This window comes from Aphelocoma coerulescens, chromosome 6, assembly GCF_041296385.1.
Source record: "Aphelocoma coerulescens isolate FSJ_1873_10779 chromosome 6, UR_Acoe_1.0, whole genome shotgun sequence".
Classification (NCBI taxonomy): Eukaryota; Metazoa; Chordata; class Aves; order Passeriformes; family Corvidae; genus Aphelocoma; species Aphelocoma coerulescens.
Window position 1 is genome coordinate 35,991,327 of NC_091020.1, and position 19,958 is coordinate 36,011,284.

Consider the following 19,958-nt stretch of genomic DNA (forward strand, 5'->3'; position numbering starts at 1 on the left):
TTTTTTTAAAAAATTAATTAATTAATTTTCTTCATTTTGTTTTTAAATTTAATTAATATTTATATTATTTAATTAATATTTATATTATTTAATTTCATATCAATTCTACTTTGATACCAGAATAATAATATCAGAATAAAAAAGGACATAGCCACATAAGAAAAAGCTTGCTTGGTGTATTCTGAAGTTATTATTTTTTTATTTTACACTGCAATACATACTGTTTCTGGGTCAAAACAGAGCTTGGATATATCCTGAATACTCAGCAACTTCCAGCTACTTCCAACTGCAATTCCAGTCTCTTTCCTGTTCTGTCTTTGTCTATAATATTAACAGCACTAAGCACAAGTAACTTTTCTGCCACGCATGAAATTGTGGGATCAGGGACTGGCTAGAACAGGAATTAGGTTAAAACATTGATATTTCAGGGAATTCCCAGCTGGCATGTAACAAACTAACCCTGTGTCCATAGGGAGTGTGCTTTCAGTCCTCCAGCTGGGCACTAAAAGGTGGGAATTAGCACATGTAAAGGCACCACAGGATTCTTTGGCAAACCCACTGGAAAATGGCTGTGGGATTTGGGAGCAGTCAGCAGCACCCACCCAGCCTCTTCCCTCAGGGGTTTTTCACCCCGATCTGGGCTCCACATCCACCTCCTTGGAGCTCCAGGTGAGCAGGGGATCACCTGGCACGTGCCAGGTTAATTTGTCCCACTGCCTGTTCAATCCCGAGTCCTTGAAGCTTCCCTGGGACGCTCCTGCCAAGGCTCCATATGGGATCCCAGAAATACGGCCGGATGGGAGGCAGATTTAGCTCTCGCACGTCTCCGTGGGCCTATCCATTTGGAACAGCAATCCTCGTCTCTCCCTTCCCAAGGAACCTGGAAAAGGTCTCCTGAACCTCTTTCAAGGCTGAGGGTTTGATTTATGGGGCAGAGCTGGAGTTGACATCGGCCACGGAAGGCAGAGATTTATTTCCAGGGATTCCATCTGTCCCACGCCTCATTCCCAGCACAGAGCCATGGCACTGAGCCTTGGCCGACAGCATGGAGGGGCTCAGCCCTCCATCCCATAATACCTGGAGCCAGACCCTTGGGATTCCCTCTGCTGAATTCCTCCACAGCCAAAATCCAGCTCCATTTGTTGGGAACTCATCAGGAATGGCACCGAAACACAGCAAGAAAACCCCGAACCCAAGAGTGAATCCGTCTGCAGCAGCAGGAATTCCAGCCTTTTCCATGGAAGCCTGGCTTTAATACAGTGGGGATGTCCACAGCAAGGATGCATCTGGTGGGGAACTCCAAAGGCAAAAGGATTTCCCACTGGAAAATAGATTTTTTTGTGGAATTCCCTCACTAAAGGCACAGCTCAGTGTCCGCTCCTCCCAGCCAGGTGTTTCCCATGTTGTTCCGTGTGGGATTTCATTTGATAACGAGCTGGAATATAAAATAAAACTGGGCAGTTGGTAATAATAATTGGCAATTGGTAATTGGCAATAAGCTGTGGGGCTCATTGGTAACACAAGAATTCAGGATTGAAACAAAATTATTTTCTTCAAAACAAATATCTTATGGGGGGAAAAACCCACGGTTTTTCCTCGCTTTGTGAGAGAGGAACAATAATTTTTAAAAGCTCCAAAATTCAGCTAAACAGGGGATAAAACCCCAAATATGCTTTTCCTAAAGGCTGGAATTTCTGATTATTCCACTGGGTTTCTGTCAGGTTAAAATGTCAGAGAAAAAACCAGAATTAGACTTTATTTTCTCCACTCACACAATTTATATCAACTAGAATGTTTATGGAAAATGGATAGTTTTATATCTTTTTCTTTGTTTTCTTCAGAAGTGTTTTAGTCTATAGGAAAAGACAATAAATGGAGATGTTAATATCTTATTTTGCATTAATTTGCTTTTTGAGAATTCAGATAAAACATCATTGATTAATGTGTCAAAATTGTACATGAAATTTATCTGAACAGTAAAATTTCAGGCTGTTTCATGACCATCTTTTTATCAGCACAGAGATCAGAGTGTTTTGGATTAATTTTTTGTCTCTTTCTGCATCAGGAGGATTATTGGACAGACCAAAATAAAAATATTGTTTATATATATATTGTTCTTATCCACACTGCCATTCCCAGCACCGGGGTAATCCTGGTTCCAGATTTATGGGCAGCGAGCTCCAGGAGTGAGAATCTCATTTCACCTTGACAACACCTCAGGTTCTTTTTCATGGAATATCCTGGCAAACACAAAGGAAAACGGGAATTTGTCATCCTGAGCAGCAGCCTGAAGTTCCAGAGGGTCAATGGCTCCGAGAGCTGATGGACATCAGTGACCAGTGGGGTCCCCCAGGGGCTGTACTGGGACCAGTGACACTGAGGACACACGAGGGGATTGAGGCACCGCTGGCACCTCGGCAGGTGACACCAGGCTGGGGGTGCAGTGCCCACTCTGAAGGACGGGATGACATCCAAGGGGACCTGGACAAGCTCCAGAAGTGCTCTGGAGCCAGGCTGGGAGAGCTGGGAATGTTCAGCCTGGAGAGGAGAAGGCTCCAGGGAGAGCTCAGAGCCCCTTGCAGGGCCTAAAGGGGCTCCAGGAGAGCTGGAGAGGGACTGGGGACAAGGCATGGAGGGACAGGACACAGGGAATGGCTTCCCAGTGCCAGAGGGCAGGGCTGGATGGGAGATTGGGCAGGAATTGTTCCCTGGCAGGGTGGGCAGGCCCTGGCACAGGGTGCCCAGAGCAGCTGGGGCTGCCCCTGGATCCCTGGCAGTGTTACCCCAAACAGGTTCTTTTCCCAGTGTGAAGGAGCCCGATCCCCACACAGAGTTATGGGATTTATTTCCAGCTCTGCACACAGGGGGGACTGGGTGGCAGATCCCAAAGCCAGCGCAGACTCCAGAACTTGTCACTGTTTACACACTGACCAAACCAAGGCGCTAAGGTTCACTGGCTGCAAGCGACACAGCTCCCTGATTCATTAGCGTTCTGTCTTCTCCTTAATGGTTCTCTTGCTTCTCAGGCTGGCTCCCAGTGTTCCTCTGCTTTTGGGTCGCGGGTTTCTTGGTTTCGGTCGCCATCTGCTCCTTCTGGATTTCCTTCTTTCCCAGTGGGAGCTGATCCAGCACAGTCGGCCAGTTCTCTTTATCAGGTTCTTCCTTATCCTGGCAGTTGTGCCGTATGTCCTTGTGGCCTGTAAATCCTGCATTCCCCGTGCCCACCACCAGTGGGAATCAGTGGGAATCCTCCTCCCAAGCTTTGTTATCCTGCCCTTGGGCTGGGACCATTGGAACACGCCCAGCCCTGACCCTGAACAAGGCAATCCCACATGTGCCATTCCAGCAGCTGGAAATCCCTGAGAGGTCACTTCAACGACTAGATCCGGATTAAACCGCCGTTCTTGCTGGCTGGCTGGCAAGGATGGAGCAGGCCAGACGAGCCTTTGTGAGGCGGCGGAGGTCACTCACACCGGGCACGTCCCGCAGGCCCGGCCCGGCCCGGCCCGGCCCGGAGCACCGCGGCCCACGTGACACGGGCGGCACGTGCCACGGGCGGGGCCACGTGACGCGGGCGGAAAGCGCGTGACCGGGGCGGACGCACGTGACCCCGGCAGCGCCACGTGACCCCCTCCCGGTGACCCCGCGTGCGCCGCGTCCCTCCCTCAGCCGGGCCATGGCGGGCGCGGTGGCGGCCGCGGGCTCCGCGGAGCAGTTCCAGCAGCTGCTGCAGCGCCCGGACAGGTCAGGGGGGACAGCGGGGGATCCCGTTCCTTTGTCCTTCCCCGGGGGGTGCCATCCCCGGGTCTGCTCCATGGATGCGATCCCCGGCTGCCGTCACAGCGGTGCCATCCCGGGGTCCCCTCCGTGGGTGCCTTCCCCGGTTCCCATCCCTGCGGTGCCCTCCCGGTGTCCCCTCCATGGGTGCCATCCCCGGTTCCCGTCCCTGCGGTGCCATCCCCGGTTCCCATCCCTGCGGTGCCATCCCGGATTCCCTCGATGCCCTCCCCGGTTCCCGTCCCTGCGGTGCCATCCCGGGGTGCCCTCCCCGGTTCCCGTCTGTCCGTGCCCTCCCCGGTTCCCGTCTGTCCGTGCCCTCCCCGGTTCCCGTCCGTCCGTGCCCTCCCCGGTTCCCGTCTGTCCGTGCCCTCCCCGGTTCCCGTCCGTCCGTGCCCTCCCCGGTTCCCGTCTGTCCGTGCCCTCCCCGGTTCCCGTCCCTCCGTGCCCTCCCGGTTCCCATCCCTGCGGTGCCATCCCGGGGTGCCCTCCCCGGTTCCCATCCCGGGTCCCGTAGGGCGCAGCTTGGGAGGGGCCGGTGCTGCCGCCCGCTCGGTGAAAGCTGCGCGGGAAGATTACAAAAGCCCCAGCTGGGAACGAAGCGAGCCCCGAACTGCGCAAGGGCTCGGCTTCGGCTCGGGGCTTCCCAGCGCCGGATTCCCCTGGTGCAGCAGCCCGAGGTGCCGCCGGCAGCAGCTCCTGCCGCAGGGAGATTGGGGCCAAAAGGGCGAATTGGCTGGAAAATGCGATAAAGCAGAGCTGCCCTGCGAGCTGGGGCTGTTCGTCCTCCGGTCTCGGACACTTCGGTGGGAGCAGCAGCGTTCGGTTGTTCATTGACACACAAGTGGCTCTGGATGATTCATCTCCTGCCCATCTCCTCATTAGTCTGGTTTTGTGCTCTAATGATTAATGACAGGGCTCTACTTTTCTGTAATCCCAGCCTGGTTTAGGCTGGGAGGGAGCTGAAACCCATCCAGAGACTCCTTCCACCATCCCAGGGTGCTCCAAGCCCTGTCCAACCTGGCCTGGAACAATTCCAGTGTTCTTATTCCAGTGTTCTTATTCCAGTATTCCATGCACACGTTTAACTGTGGGAGCTGCAGTAACCACCTCTGTAATTAGAGATTTACAGGTGTTTTACTGATTAAAAGTGCGGCGGAACCACCAGCATCACGTTCTTAGAGACAGCAGAAGGAAATGTTGTTAAATGATGGTTCTGGGAAAAAGAAACAAAATTTCTTCCAAACTTGCTACAGGACTTCCACTTTCCCTCCTGGAATTGTCCTTCAGCTGCATTATTCTGTAGGGACATTACAGAGGAAACTCCCGTGCCCAAATGAAAATGGCTTCAGGAACAAACACAGTATTTTAAGGTGATTTTAAAAAACCCCCACCAGTAATTTTCTCATTGCCTCTGTCCACAGAACATGATTCAGTTTTCTCTCTAAAGGAACTGATTCTTTTATCCATGTTCTTGGACCCGAGATGAGTTGATAGTTCTGATAACTCTTCCTCTGCTTCCTTTGGAAACAGCATTTATAATTACACTTTAATTTCATAGGATTTCTTGTTTCAGAAAGTTAAGTTTGCTTGCATCGAGTTATCAGTAAGTTTGTGTTGTAGAATAAGGGTAAATCTTAATATTTAAAGAGGAAATTGGGAATTTGTCTTAACCTTTTTGTTCCTCTGCTGTTTAATAGTGGAGCTTTTTTTTTTTGACCTTGGTTGAATGCAGGGAACGCTTTGTTTAGAATTACTTATATGCTTCGTTTTGCTAACTCTTTATTTTTTTCCTTTCTTAATGTTTTCAATTCCTCTGGCTATTTTTAAGGTTAAATTGAAGTGCTCAGAGGGCAGTTCAGTTGCAAAATTTGGATTGTTCTGTGAATGAATTAAAAAAAAAACAAGAAACAAAACAGCTCCAAAACCCATGGTGGAAATGAATTTAAAATACGTTCTTCACGAAGATAAAAATTAAATGTACTGCAGCTGGATGTTGGTAAGGAAGGACCAGGCTCTGGTGGGATGAGGATTAAATGATGCTGTGATGATTTGTCCTCTGCTTGTCCTGAGTTCCATCCCAGTGGCCAGGTGTGTCCTGCTGTGGGCACTGAGTTAAACTGAGGACTTGGGGAAAAAAGAAAAGTTGTTCTGTTGTTTTTCTGCCAGAATTTTCTAGAATGTCATTGGAAAACCCATTTTATGAATTTGAGAGCAGTCAGGGTGTTTGGTCAGGTCACACAGGCAGTAACTGCTCCAGTTATGCTGCCCACAATTTGCAATTTACAATGAACTTCCATTATTTAGGAATAAAGGATGTTAAGTGGCTGCTGTGCCATGGGTGACTTGATTTCTCTATTTTTCTAAGTAAATTAACATTGGTATGTTGTAGCTTTAATTCCTTATTCCCATTCTCTGGTGGGTTTGACCTCTGCAAACGTGGAAAACAGAATTGAAAATTCCAATATCTTGTCTCTGTTGTCATCCTAGGCTGTTTAATCCCACAGGAGCTGGTACAGTGTGATGGGATTTCTGCTCACACCTGTGACTCCTCCCCTTTAAATGCTGTGTAGAAGCAATCCCACACATCCCAGAAAACCTGGGATAAGAAGCTGGAGCTAATGAAAGCAGAAAAGTAACATCCCAGTGTGACGTGTTTTGCGTTGCATTGCCTCAGCAGTGCTGGCTGGGTTGGGAATGTTTCCTGGGAAGGGAAGAGTCCTGGTTACACTCATCAGGTGTCTTTTATCTCAGGAAGGTGGTGGGGGTGGGTTTTTTATGGAGTCCCCGCCCCTGGAGGTGTCCAGGGAAGGCCCGGAGGTGGCACTCAGTGCTGTGGGCTGGGGACAGGGTGGGGATGGGGCACAGGCTGGACTCGGCCATCCTGGAGGCCTTTCCCAGCCTCAGGGATTCCATGATCCTGTTTATTTTTGCTTGGGGCAGTTTTCCCCCAGGGGTGCCGTTGTCTCCCCCGGAGTGCCGTTGTTCCCCCGGGGGTGCCGTTGTTCCCTCGGGGTGCCGTTGTTCCCCCGGGGGTGCCGTTGTTTCCCCCGGGGTGCCGTTGTTCACCCAGGGGTGCCGTTGTTCCCTCGGGGTGCTGTTGTCTCCCCAGGGGTGCCGTTGTTCACCCAGGGGTGCCGTTGTTCCCCCGGGGGTGCCGTTGTTCACCCAGGGGTGCCGTTGTTCACCCAGGGGTGCTGCTGTTCCCCCGGGGTGCCGTTATTTCCCCCGGGGTGCCGTTGTTTCCCCCGGGGTGCCGTTGTTCCCCCCGGGGTGCCGTTGTTCCCCCCGGGGTGCCATTGTTCCCCCAGGGGTGCCGTTGTTCCCCCGGGGGTGCCGCTGTCTCCCCAGGGGTGCCGCTGTTCCCCCAGGGGTGCCGTTGTTCCCTCGGGGTGCCATTGTTCCCCCCGGGGTGCCGTTGTTCCCCAGGGGTGCCGCTGTTCCCTCGGGGTGCCGTTGTTCACCCAGGGGTGCCGTTGTCTCCCCAGGGGTGCCGTTGTTCACCCAGGGGTGCCGTTGTCTCCCCAGGGGTGCCGTTGTTCCCTCGGGGTGCTGCTGTTCCCTCGGGGTGCCGTTGTTTCCCCCGGGGTGCCATTGTTCACCCAGGGGTGCCGTTGTTTCCCAGGGGTGCCGCTGTTCCCCAGGGGTGCCGTTGTTCCCCAGGGGTGCCGTTGTTCCCCAGGGGTGCCGTTGTCTCCCCAGGGGTGCCACTGTTCCCCCGGGGGTGCCGTTGTTCCCTCGGGGTGCCGTTGGTCCCTCGGGGTGCCGTTGTCTCCCCAGGGGTGCCGTTGTTCCCCAGGGGTGCCGTTGTTCCCCAGGGGTGCCGTTGTTTCCCTCGGGGTGCCGTTGTTCCCCCAGGGGTGCTGTTGTTCCCCAGGGGTGCCGTTGGTCCCTCGGGGTGCCGTTGTTCCCCCCGGGGTGCCGTTATTTCCCCCGGGGTGCCGTTGTTCCCTCGGGGTGCCGTTGGTCCCTCGGGGTGCCATTGTTCCCCAGGGGTGCCGTTGTTCCCCAGGGGTGCCGTTGTTCCCCAGGGGTGCCGCTGTCTCTCCAGGGGTGCCGTTGTTCCCCCGGGGTGCCATTGTTCACCCAGGGGTGCCGTTGTTCCCCCCGGGGTGCCGTTGTTCCCCCAGGGGTGCCGTTGTTCCCCAGGGGTGCCGTTGTTCCCCCAGGGGTGCCGCTGTCTCTCCAGGGGTGCCGTTGTTCCCCCGGGGTGCCGTTGTTCCCCCGGGGTGCCATTGTTCACCCAGGGGTGCCGTTGTTCCCCCCGGGGTGCCGTTGTTCACCCAGGGGTGCCGTTGTTTCCCCAGGGGTGCCGCTGTTCCCCCGGGGTGCCGTTGTTTCCCCCGGGGTGCCGTTGTCTCCCCCAGGGGTGCCGTTGTTCCCCAGGGGTGCCGTTGTTCCCCCCGGGGTGCCGTTGTTCCCCCAGGGGTGCCGTTGTTTCCCCCGGGATGCCGTTGTTTCCCCCGGGGTGCCATTGTTCCCCCGGGGGTGCCGTTGGTCCCTCGGGGTGCCGTTGGTCCCTCGGGGTGCCGTTGTTTCCCCCGGGGTGCCGTTGTTCCCCCAGGGGTGCTGTTGTTCACCCAGGGGTGCCGTTGTCTCCCCAGGTCCCTGGTGGTTGTGCACTTCTGGGCGCCGTGGGCTCCGCAGTGCGCGCAGATGAACGAGGTGATGGCAGCGCTGGCCCGGGAGCACAGCCAGGTCACCTTCGTCCAGGTGAGGGCACAGCAGCGCCCTGGGGACAGGGAACAGCCTGGGGGGAAGGAAAACATCCCAAAACAGGGGGGAGGTTCCTCTTGGAGTGCCTGTATGGCCCCACGTTTCAAATGCCCCCTCACATCTGTTATCCCAGAGGTGCCGCTGCCATCAGGGATGGGCTCACACAGGGAATCCTGGAATGCTTTGGGTGGGAAGGGACCCTAAAGCCCACCCAGTGCCACCCCTGCCATGGGCAGGGACACCTCCCACTGTCCCAGGCTGCTCAACCTTGGAGATGTCACTGGATCTCAGGATTCCAAGAGGTTTCCTGGGGCACTAAAATGACCCTTCAGGAAGGTGAATTCAGCCCCTGCAATGTTGTCATTCTGCTTTGTGAGACCCTCTGCCCATCCCACTGAGATCCAGGGGCAAGGAAAAAAGAATTCACTCACCCACATGCTGTTGGTTTTAAACCAAATTTCTCTCCTTAATGAGGCACTTGTGGGATGATGAGGGCAGAGAGTAATGGAGCAGCCAGCTGTGTGTGAGTATTTTAAATTGATTTCTTACAGCCTTTAGGTTGTGTGTGTGTGGTTTTTTTTTTAATGATTCATCTCAGCTGGTATTTGTAAAACAGGGCAGAATTATTTTAATGGTATTTTATGACTTAGAGCTTCAAAAGACTAATTTTCAACATACTGGAAATTCAAGATGCTTAAATTTATCTAGAGTTTAGTAGCTGTTAGTCAGCCCAACAAAGTCTGAGATCTCTCAGTTGCCTTTTTATTATTCATATATTATTTATTTATGACCTTTATTATTCAGCTGTAATTTATTTTTTAATAACAAGGTTCCAGAGTCATCCAGGGCTGTAAAACCAAGATAGTGGCACATCCTTCCCCCTGCTCTTCTCCCAGTATTAACTGGTGTTCTTGCTTGGAGGAAATAAGCTGCTGAAAATTCTTGTGTGAATTTTATTGATATATTTTTGGGGGGAGGAGCTCCTCAAGAGGAATATATTTGATTTTGGCAGTTCCTTGTGGGATTTTTGTATTCCAGAATATCCAGCCTGTTTTTGAATTGGCAGGAACCTGTTACCTCCTCAGATGTTTGGTTGAAATGAGTGTGTTTATATCCCACAACATATGAAAACAACGTTTTGGGAAGCTGTGCCAATAAGAGCAAGTTCCTGAAATATAAAATTAAATCTGTTCTGTGTGAACCCCACCAGGGTGGAGCATAAGTATCCAAGCAGGAAATTTTACTGGGAAAGAAAATGAGTGTTAGAGGTGGAAGTCATCACTGGCCCCTGGAAAAAGAATCAATAATAGGAGTTACCTATTCTCTTTCAATTATAAATAAGCTTTCAGTTCAATTTCAGTTGAATGTAAGCTTTCATTTTATAGCTGTAGTTTCTCAGTTGGTTCTGTTGGAAGGGTGATTTACAGGAGGAGGCTTGGGCTCAGTTTTGATGCTCCTGGTTTGCCTCTGTAATTAGTGGGTTCATTAAGAGCCCGTGTAGCTGGGGCAGCTCAAAATCGGAGCCAACGAAGATAAATTTTCATAGCAAATCCCTACACGTTGAAACTGGGAGCAATAATCCCAAGGTGGGCACTCAGCAGCCTTGCAGGAGTTAAAAATCAAGTTCAGCAGCCATCAGCTGAAGGAACACCTCCTTTTTCCTGCCTAATTTGCAGGAGGCTGCAGGTGTCAGGGGTGATGTAGGGCCCCCCAAAGAGCAGTGGAGCCAACAGCCAGGACTGCTGGGGGCACAGAGGAACCTCTGTGATGCTGACATAACTGGGGGCAGTGATTTATGGATTCCAATATAGCAGGAGCTGCACAGGATTGAGAATTTACTAGGTCAGTAGTGCACCAAAAATTTTATTCGCAGCCTCTGGGCGTCTTTTGAAATGTGCAACAAAATAAAAACCTCTGAACCTGTTTTGACACCGTGGAGGTTCAGTGGGTGCCACGCCAGCCCAGAGAGTCTCATTTAAATGCAAATGTCTCCCAAACTTCAGCAGCAGCACATCCTGTTTAAATGTATAAAATGCCGAGGAGAACATTCCAGACAGGATTGACACCCACAGTGAAACTTTAAAGAAGATTATGAAAATAATCTGGAGGGTTTTTTTGTTTGGTTTTTAGCTGGAAGCTGAGGCTGTGCCTGAAGTGTCTGAAAAATATGAAATTAGTTCTGTTCCAACGTTCTTGTTCTTTAAGGTAAGAGGCAGTGGATTTAAGAGGAAATGAATTTAAGAGAAAATGGATTTAAGAGAAAATGGAATCCATGTGGACTCTAAATATTAATACTTTTGTAATATTCTACCAGAGCCTTAAGAACTTTCTCAGTGAGGAAACACTTCTGTAACTGATTGAAGTCTATCCAGTGGAACCTAAAAATGGAGATAGAAGTGGTTTTTGCACTTTATATGAAATATTTCAGGGCTTCCTTAATTGTTTCAGGATTCATACATAGTTTTTATTTTAGTTGTACTTGGGTCAAAAAATTTACAGCAGTGTTTCTTTGTGTTGTAGTTGGGAAAAAACCCCAAGTAAATACAGTAATAATAGAAATAATGGAAATAGAAATACCAATTCTGTTTGGGTGCTATCTGCCTGTGATGATAACATTGATCATTTTTCTCTGGTAAGAACTTCCAGAGGCAAATTTGCTGCCGTTAAAAGGGTGCGAGCGTGGGAATAGGCACGCTCCCCGAAAACCTGGGCCTGCCAGGGTGGGTTTGCTGTGGCTGCAGCCCAGTGCAGGCTGTGGGCTGAGGGCTGGGCCTTTTCCCTGCAGAATTCCCAGAAGGTGGACAGGCTGGACGGGGCCCACGCGCCGGAGCTGACACAGAAGGTCCAGCGGCACGCGGCCGGCACCGCCCCCGTGCCCGGCTCCGGGGGCTCTGCCAAGGAGGAGCTGCATGCCCGCCTCAGGAAGCTCATCAACGCTGCCCCCTGCATGCTCTTCATGAAAGGCTCTCCCAAAGAACCCCGCTGTGGTGAGGATTTCCTGGAATTTCTGACCGCTTTGGCAGCGTTTTCCCCGTTGCCTCCATTTTGGGGGACACATCCTCACAGGGCCGTGCTCCCCCAGTGTCCGTGGAAGCGTTGCCACGGTGGTCAAGGCAGCTGCAGGGCTGCTGTTGCAATAGTTCAGTCGTGGGAATGAACTCATGGATTAGGGGCTTTCCAAGGAAAATGGGATGGGTGATGTTATCCCTGGACTGGGATGCTTTCCTGGTGGAGCTCAGTGTTTGTTTGTGGCATGGACAGGGCTTGGAAGCAGCCTGGGCTGGTGGGAGCTGGCCCTGCCCGTGGTGGAACGGGATTGCATTTCAAGGTCCCTTCCCACCCAAAGCATTCCACAATTCCCTGTGTTTCTGCTACAGAGGAAGTGCTTAAAGGTGAAGATAATTTTGACTTTTATCTATTTTGATGCAAGTAAGACTTGCTGGGGCCCTTAGTTCAGTCAGCAAGTGGAGGGGACCTTATCCAGGGGGGATTTGGGGATTTTAGTGCAGTTTTGGGCATTTTTCCTCGGAAAAGGCAGCTGAGCAGAGCATGGAATAAGGCCTGTGGCCCAGCTGACACTTGTGTGTAGTTCCTGCAGGTGTTGTGCTATATCAGTGCATTTATTTGGTCATGCTGGGATTTATTTGGTAGTTCTTGTTTATTTGTTTCATCAATACTCTCATTTATCGAGGGTGTTTTTGATGCTGTGGAATCTCTGATCACCAGACCTCACTTCAACCATTTTTTCAGCAATTGAATTATTGCTTGCCAGCCACTCCTGCAGAAATCCCACCCAGCTCTTTTGTTGTGGAAGTGTTGGGACACTTTATTCCAAGTGAACCCACCCAATCCACCCTCCTGCTTTGCATGGAGTTGCCTACAGCTAAAATAAAGCTGTTTTTCCCCCTCCCCAGTTCCTGGAAGCTGGAATGAGTTCAGATACTGGAATAACCAGCAGCACTGAGCCTGGAAGTGTTTGCTGATGAACTCCCAGGTGATGGGGAATTTCAGGATCCTCTTTCTCTCCAGGCTCCACATGAACTCCACACTGCAGCAGGAAAGGAAGGAAAAGCAACTTAAAAATGCTGCTGTTCCACACTTCAGTTAACTGCAGTAAAAATCTGTATTTCAAACCCTAACAGCTGATATCAGACGTGGCTCTGTGCTGCCACTTCCATTCTTTCCCCATTTAAACCTTGGGTTTTTATTCCTTTATTAAAGCCTTTAAGCATTGTCTCCCTCTCTCTGTTTTATTCAATATTTGTGTAAAGGTTTTCATTTGCACAGCATTTGGTGGAATTCTTTGAGGGAATTGGAAGGATTGCAGAGGTGTTTGAATGCAAACCAGCCCACGCTGGCAAAGATAGAAAACCTTGTTATTATATTGATTTAGGGGCAAATTCTCCTGGATCCTCTCTGCAAACGATGTGATTATGTTGTCTGGGAGGTGTAGAAAGATGACTCTAAATTCAATAATATTAAAATTTTCATAGCTACAACTCTTTACAAATAATGTGACAATTTTCCTGGGGAAAAAGATGCTTAGTTACAAAAAGAGAGAAACTTTTCTCCTCAGGTTGGCCACTTGTAAACACATAAAATCTGGTTGTAAAATCAGAATATTCAGTGCTTAATATCCTGCTGAGAGTGTTGCTATGAAAATCTGTCAGAAAGGAAAACAAAACATGGTGTGAAGGTGTCACAGGGGTAGTAAAATAGCATTAAATACTCAGGAGAACATTAAAAATTCAAAAAATAAAAAGGAATTTGCCTCTTAGGTGAAGTAGGGAAGGATGCTCCTAAAGTAAAACAGTAGAAAATACTATAAAAGTCAAGTTTTTAAGCTAAACTAGTGAGAACAGCAATAAATAAATAAACAGTAACAAATACCTGAAGAGCAATAAATGGGTTTTGCCCTTTTACATTGCATGAGGCTGTTGATAAGGGAAAGAATAACGAGCAGAGCTCTTTGGAGCTTGCTGTGGAGCAAAGTGGTGTTTGTAGGTGGGTGCTGTTTTTTAGGTGGGTGGTGGTTTTAGGGGGGTGCTGTTTGTAGGGGGGTGCTGTTTGTAGGTGGGTGCCGTTTGTGGGTGGGTGCTGTTTGTAGGGGGGTGCTGTTTGTAGGTGGCTGGTGGTTTTAGGGGGGTGCTGTTTGTAGGTGGGTGCTGGTTGTAGGTGAGCGGTGTTTGTAGGGTGAGCAGTGTTTGTGGGTGGGTGCTGTTTTTTAGGGGGGTGCTGTTTGTGGGTGGGTGCTGTTTGTGGGTGGCCCCTGTTTGTAGGTGGGTGCTGTTTGTGGGTGAGCGGTGTTTTTTAGGTGGGTGCTGTTTTTTAGGTGGCTGCTGTTTGTAGGTGGCTGCTGTTTATAGGGGGGTGCTGTTTTTTAGGGGGGTGCTGTTTGTGGGTGGGTGCTGTTTTTTAGGTGGGTGCTGTTTTTTAGGTGGGTGCTGTTTGTGGGTGGGTGCTGTTTTTTAGGGGGGGTGCTGTTTTTTAGGGGGGTGCTGTTTTTTAGGTGGGTGCTGTTTGTGGGTGGGTGCTGTTTGTGGGTGAGTGCTGTTTGTAGGTGGGTGCTGTTTTTTAGGTGGGTGTTTGTAGGTGGGTGCTGTTTTTTAGGTGGGTGCTGTTTTTTAGGTGGGTGCTGTTTTTTAGGTGGGTGTTTGTCGGTGGGTGCTGGTTGTCGGTGGGTGCTGGTTGTCGGTGGGTGCTGTTTTTTAGGTGGCTGCTGTTTGTAGGTGGCTGCTGTTTATAGGGGGGTGCTGTTTTTTAGGGGGCTGCTGTTTGTCGGTGGCTGCTGTTTGTCAGTGGCTGCTGTTTTTTAGGTGGCCCCTGTTTGTGGGTGGCCCCTGTTTGTGGGTGGCCCCTGTTTGTGGGTGAGCAGAGGCACGAGGCGCTGCTGCCCCCGTCCCGCTGAGCTCCCTTTGGCCGCGCAGGGTTCAGCCGGCAGCTGGTGCAGATCCTGAGCGCGCACGGCGTCGCCTTCAGCAGCTTCGATGTTTTCTCCGACGAGGAGGTCCGGCAGGGGCTCAAAGCCTTCTCCAAGTGGCCCACCTACCCTCAGCTCTACGTGGCTGGGGAGCTCATCGGGGGCCTGGACATCGTCAAGGTGACAGTCTGCGGTTTTCTCGCCCTTTGGGAAATGCCTTCTTCTCGCTTCTTCCATCTCACCTGTTGGTTTTTCCTCCCTAATTCCCCCAGGAACTCGAGGCATCTGGAGAGCTGGACAAGATCTGCCCAAAGGCCCAGAAGCTGGAGGACAGGTGGGTGAATTACAGCAATTTTTGAGATTTTTTCTGTGTTTGTTCATATAGGGAACCCCCCTATAAATTCCTACTTGATCAGAAGTGCCTCCAGAATTTATTTATTTACAGAACTCCTGCAGTTGTTCAATGCTTTCTGGGGTTTATACACTTAATATAAACTGTTCTGGGCCCAAGAATCTTTACCTATATTTGTGGTTTAATTTTTACTTATAGCAAGAATATATCTATTTACATATTTACATATCTCTATCTATCTATATATGTATCTATCTATATATATATAGATGGAAATACAGATATAGATTCCTTCTTGTGTTTTTTTAAGAACTTACTCTTTAAAAATAACTGGGGAAATCATCTTTTTAAGCTTTTACCAGCTTTATTTGCCACAGACGTCCCAACTCTGGTGTCACTGGAGGGATTCCCTGCCTGGTTCTTCTCCCTGCTCAGTGTAGTGGAGAAATAATTTAATAAATCCCATTAAAAATGGTGCTAGATAATAATCCCACCACTCCAAATTCTATGGATTTATTAATTCCTTCCAAATTTGTCCTCTGGCTTGGGTTACTTTACATTTAAATTGTTTCACTGAAGGCATAAACCCAATTAATGCCTTTTGCAGAGATTAAATTGGAGATAAAGATGAGACTGGCTCAGTGTGGCCTTTAAAAACTTCTTTTTTTAAAGCCTTTTAGCCCATTTCTGTGCTTTTTAAGGACTTTCTCAAGGAATTAAACATTTTTTGGGCAGTTCTTGATGGAAGTTTGCAAACTTGCCCAAGCAGCAACTCCATTTAGACAGGGTTTCTTGCTTGGCACAATCTTTTTAGGGAGAGAAGGCAACAGGAAACGCCCTTTGCTTGCTGAAGGGTTTTAAGAGGTTAAAATTGTTCATGAAATGTGTTTTTAAGGAGCAGCAGCACCTCTGGCCCAGCTTGGTGAAGCTTTAATGACATTTTTAACCAGCCTGGTCCATGGGAGATGGATTCCTGCTGGGAATGGGATTCTATATAAGGTCCCTCCCAACCCATCCCAGTCTGGAATTCTTGGTGTTTTATCACTTTTATTTTCCCTTTCCACTTCTGCATTTTGTTTTCCTCTCAGAACAAAGTTTGGGGTGATAACCAAGCTGTTTTATGTCTTTCTATAGGCTTAAATCCTTGATAAACAAAGCTCCTGTGATGCTCTTCATGAAGGGAAGCAAACAGGTAATGGGCAGTGTTCCAGAATATATTGAATTTTTGCCTTGTTTTTCCTTAATTCATACCAATGCTGCCGGAAACTTCTTATTTGGTGCTTCTATAAACTACAGAACAGTCCCTGGTTTTTATGACTGCTGAATATTCAATATCTAAAAATTGCTGGGTCTTTTTTTGTCCTTCTGTGAAGAGCTGGCAGTGGATGTTAATTATTAATTATTAAATATTAATTATTAATTAATCGGAATTGGGAGCTGCTGCACTTGTTTATTAGTTGTAGTTTATTATCGTGGTGAATACAGGGCAGTGATGCCTCAAAATAAAGCACATTTCTTCCATAAATCCATAAAGGGCAGGAGATGAAGGATGAAGAAGAGATGAAGGAGTGGCTCATGCAGCAATAAACTGGGAATTGCTGTAGTGTAGCTGGAATTCCGTGGATTAAATAAAGCAGAGACATTTTAACATCGGTGCTTTACATTTTAGGTGGCAAAATGTGGCTTCAGCAAGCAAATCATAGAAATCATGAATAACACTGGGTAGGTAACTGGGCTTGACTGAGTTTGGGCTTAAAAACTGCATTTTATAAACCAAGAGTTTAGAAAAGATGAGTGGCATTGTTCCCCAAGCATAAGTTTCTATTTTTAAAGAGGATTTAAAGCAGTTGAGGGGTTTTCTGAGAATTTTAATGGGGTTTTTTTGAGATTGTTGAGGGGTGTTTTGAGAATTTTGAGGGTTCTTTCAAGAATTTTAAGGGGGTTTTTTTGAGACTTTTGAGGAGATTTTGAGAATTCTGAGGGGTTTTATTAGAATTCTGAGATATTTTTGAGGGCTTTTTGAAAATTTTGGAGCATTTTTTGTGAGAATTTGGAGGGGTTTTTTTAAGAATTTTAAGTGATTTTTCAAGAATTTTGGGGTCTCTTTGTGGGAGTTTTGAGCATTTTTTTTGAGAATTTGGAGGGCTTTTACTCTAATTTTGAGAGATTTTTGAGGGCTTTTTGAAAACCTTTGAGCAATTTTTGTGAGAATTTTGAGAGCTTCTTTGAGGATTTTGAGGGGGTTTGACTTTTACAACCTGTGAGGTTTTTATTAGAATTTTGAGGGATTCTTGAGAGTTCTTGAGGATTTTGAGGGTTTTTTAAGAACTTTGATGGGGTTTTTTGAATTTTGAGGAGTTTTCTGACTATTTTAAAGTGGGTTTTTGTGAATTTTGAGGTGTTTCTTTGTGAATTTTGAGGGGTTTGGGGTTTTTTGAGCATTTCTTCACAACTCCAGGGTGGATAATGAATGTTTTCCCTTTCCCCAGCGTGGATTACGAGACGTTTGACATCCTGGAGGACGAGGAGGTAACAGAACCTCTCCATCCCTGTGGATTCATTTCCCTGCTGCCTTTTCCAGAGCTGAAATTCCCCATTCCCAATTCCCATGATTTTTTTTAGGTGCGACAAGGCCTCAAATCCTTTTCCAACTGGCCCACGTACCCCCAGCTGTACGTGAAGGGGGAGCTGGTTGGGGGGCTGGACATTGTCAAGGTAGGAGTTGGATTGATTTGCAATAAAATGTCCATTTATGGGAATTTTGCTGCCTGTCTCTCACAGAATTCCTGCAAATCCTGACCCTGGATGCTTTTCCAGGGAAAGGAGCTTTAAATCTGTAGTCAGTGACTGGGAAAAGCCCATTTTTACCCCTTGTTTTTGCACTTTTCTCTTCCTTAATTTCGCTCCTTACTTTGCTTTTCCCCAGCCAGGTGGGTGGGGCTTTTCCCAGCAGACATTCCTGGGAGAAAGGAAACCTCATTGGAGTTGTTGGAGCAGCCCCAGAGTTCCCAAATCCTCCAGAGCCCATTCCTGCCTCGATGGTTTGGAGCCAATTCCTCAGACTCTGGGACTCCTGGGAAGGCTCAATCAAAAAACCTCATTTCATTCTAAAAAATACTGGTGCTACTTAAATCATAGATATTCATTTGATTGATTTAGGAAGTGTAAGGATTGCTTCAATTACATAGATTAATTTTATTTCTATAGATTAATTTTATTTCTATAGATTAATTTCCTTAAATATATAGATTAATTTTATTTATTTAACAAGTGTAGGGATAGCTTTGATTAGAGGGATTAATTTTATTTATAAAGATTAATTTTACTTAAACTATGTAGATTAATTTTATTTCTATAGATTAACTTCACTTAAAGTATATAGATTAATTCTGTTTATTTAACAAGTGCAGGGATTGCTTCAATTATATAAATTAATATTGCTTAAATTATATAGATTAATTTATATTAATTTTATTTATTTAAGAAGTGTGGGGGTTAAATAAATAAATTAATCTATATAATTTAAGAAGTGTGGGGGCTTTTTCAGTGCTCAGGAAGAGGAGTCTTGGGCATTGTAAGATGCTGTAAAATCCTTTTCTCGCTGGTATTTAAATGGAATTTCTCTCTTTGCATCCTTGGGCTGTTTTAATTCACACTGACTTGTATGGGAGGGTGAATGTGGTTTAAATTTCATTTTTTAATGCAGTGTAAAAATGCAGAGAGTTGTTTCTCCTGAGATGTGGGAAAAGCAGAATATTCCATGTTGGTTTCCCAGTGTTTCCGGGTGTTCTTCACAAGTTACCAGCCCTGTAATTTGAATTTCAGTCTCCAGGATCACTGGGCAGGCACCTCCTGCTCAGAATCCCGAGGACATTTTATTGTCTTGTTGGGTTTAATGGGAGAGAGGAACAAAATCCATCCATGGGTGGCATTTTCTCCTTTGGGGGAGGCCTTTTGGGTGTTGGAAAGTTTGGTGGGTGCCTGAAATATGGAATTACACCTGGGAGGAGCTCCAGGCTGGTACCAACCAGTGCTTCCCACGTGTGTTTGTCCCTTAAACATTTTGTCCCTTTTACTGAATGCACCCAAACCAGAATTTAAATACAAACCAAACCTCAGTGTGTTGGCCAAGAGGGACCCCTAGTGAGGCATCAATGCATTCCCTGCCTGCCAGGGAGTATTCCCTTATCCACCAGCATTCCCTGATGGAATCCCGTTGGATAATCCCAAAAAGTCCATAATTGTCACGTTTCTGTCTTTCAGGAGCTGAAGGAAAGTGGGGAATTGCTGCCTGTGCTGAAGGGAGAGAATTAATGGGAAGGACATCAGTGGGAAGAGAAATCCCTGGAACAACATCCAGTTAGAGATTCTCCTGGAGCCACAGACAGCTTCAGCCCTGAGGAGCATCAGGAGTGAAAATAGACAGGAAATGATCAATATTCTGTGTATTTTACCTGTACGAAAAGAAGTTTCACTGGAGACACAAAAAGGTCAATTAAAATTCGGTGCTCCAGGATTTTGAGTGTTGGGACTTCATTATTTGCACCCCTGTCCACCCCAGAATTTTTTAAGGCTAAATTGCACCTTGGGATTTTGGGCTCATTAAGGGAATATTAATGGAGCATCGTCATTTCCTGCCCCTCTTAATTGTTTTCATGGCTAGTGAACAAGAAAAGCACTTCTGAAAGCTTCAGCCAGCGCAGCTCTCGGGAGGTTTCACTGAGCTGCAGCCCTGGCCTCGGCAGCCTCGTTAGGGGTGCAGGAGCTCTGCTTTGGGGTGCTCAGCCTGGCTGAGCAGGGCTTGGCAGTGTTTGTGTGGTGGTGCACGTGGAGCCAGCGGTGCTGGTGAATCCTCAGGGATCCTTCAGGGACATGGAAGGGTTTTCTGGCCTGATCCAGGGACCCTTCGCTCCCAGATCCAGGGGATTTTATTTGGGTTCAGTCGTGGTTTCAGCACCTGAGTCTGGGTTAATTCCAAGGCCAGAAACTCCTGGAAGGAGTTGATCCCTGTTAGGAGGGGCCAGGACTGACTTTTCCAAGTGTGCCTGGAAAAAGAGGCCTGAGTGAGGGTGCAGACCTTTAGGCAGCAGCTTAGGAGGTTTGGGGAGCAAATCTGGGGCTTTGTTCTTTAAATTCTAAATATGATCCAAGTCTTAAAGCCTGAACCAAAACTGGTGCTGAGGCTTATCCCAG

General features: G+C 48.0%; 1 protein-coding gene across 1 annotated transcript; it reads left to right on the forward strand.

Moving 5' to 3' along the window:
• The first annotated feature begins 3,618 nt into the window (after window positions 1-3,618).
• On the forward strand, window positions 3,619-19,281 carry GLRX3 (glutaredoxin 3). Its single transcript, XM_069020293.1, has 11 exons — window positions 3,619-3,744; window positions 8,382-8,490; window positions 10,624-10,698; window positions 11,279-11,480; window positions 14,421-14,593; window positions 14,686-14,747; window positions 15,900-15,957; window positions 16,435-16,487; window positions 17,255-17,294; window positions 17,388-17,480; window positions 19,029-19,281. The coding sequence occupies exons 1-11, from the start codon at window positions 3,677-3,679 to the stop codon at window positions 19,077-19,079; spliced, it is 984 nt and encodes a 327-aa protein (XP_068876394.1). The 5' UTR covers window positions 3,619-3,676; the 3' UTR covers window positions 19,080-19,281.
• The last annotated feature ends 677 nt before the right edge of the window (window positions 19,282-19,958 follow it).

Coding starts and splice junctions, on each gene's coding strand:
- GLRX3 (XM_069020293.1), top strand. CDS start 3,677: ATGGCGGGCGCGGTGGCGGCCGCGGGCTCCGCGGAGCAGTTCCAGCAG. Junction 3,745..8,381: donor CTGCTGCAGCGCCCGGACAG/GTCAGGGGGGAC, acceptor TTGTCTCCCCAG/GTCCCTGGTGGTTGTGCACT. Junction 8,491..10,623: donor GCCAGGTCACCTTCGTCCAG/GTGAGGGCACAG, acceptor TTTGGTTTTTAG/CTGGAAGCTGAGGCTGTGCC.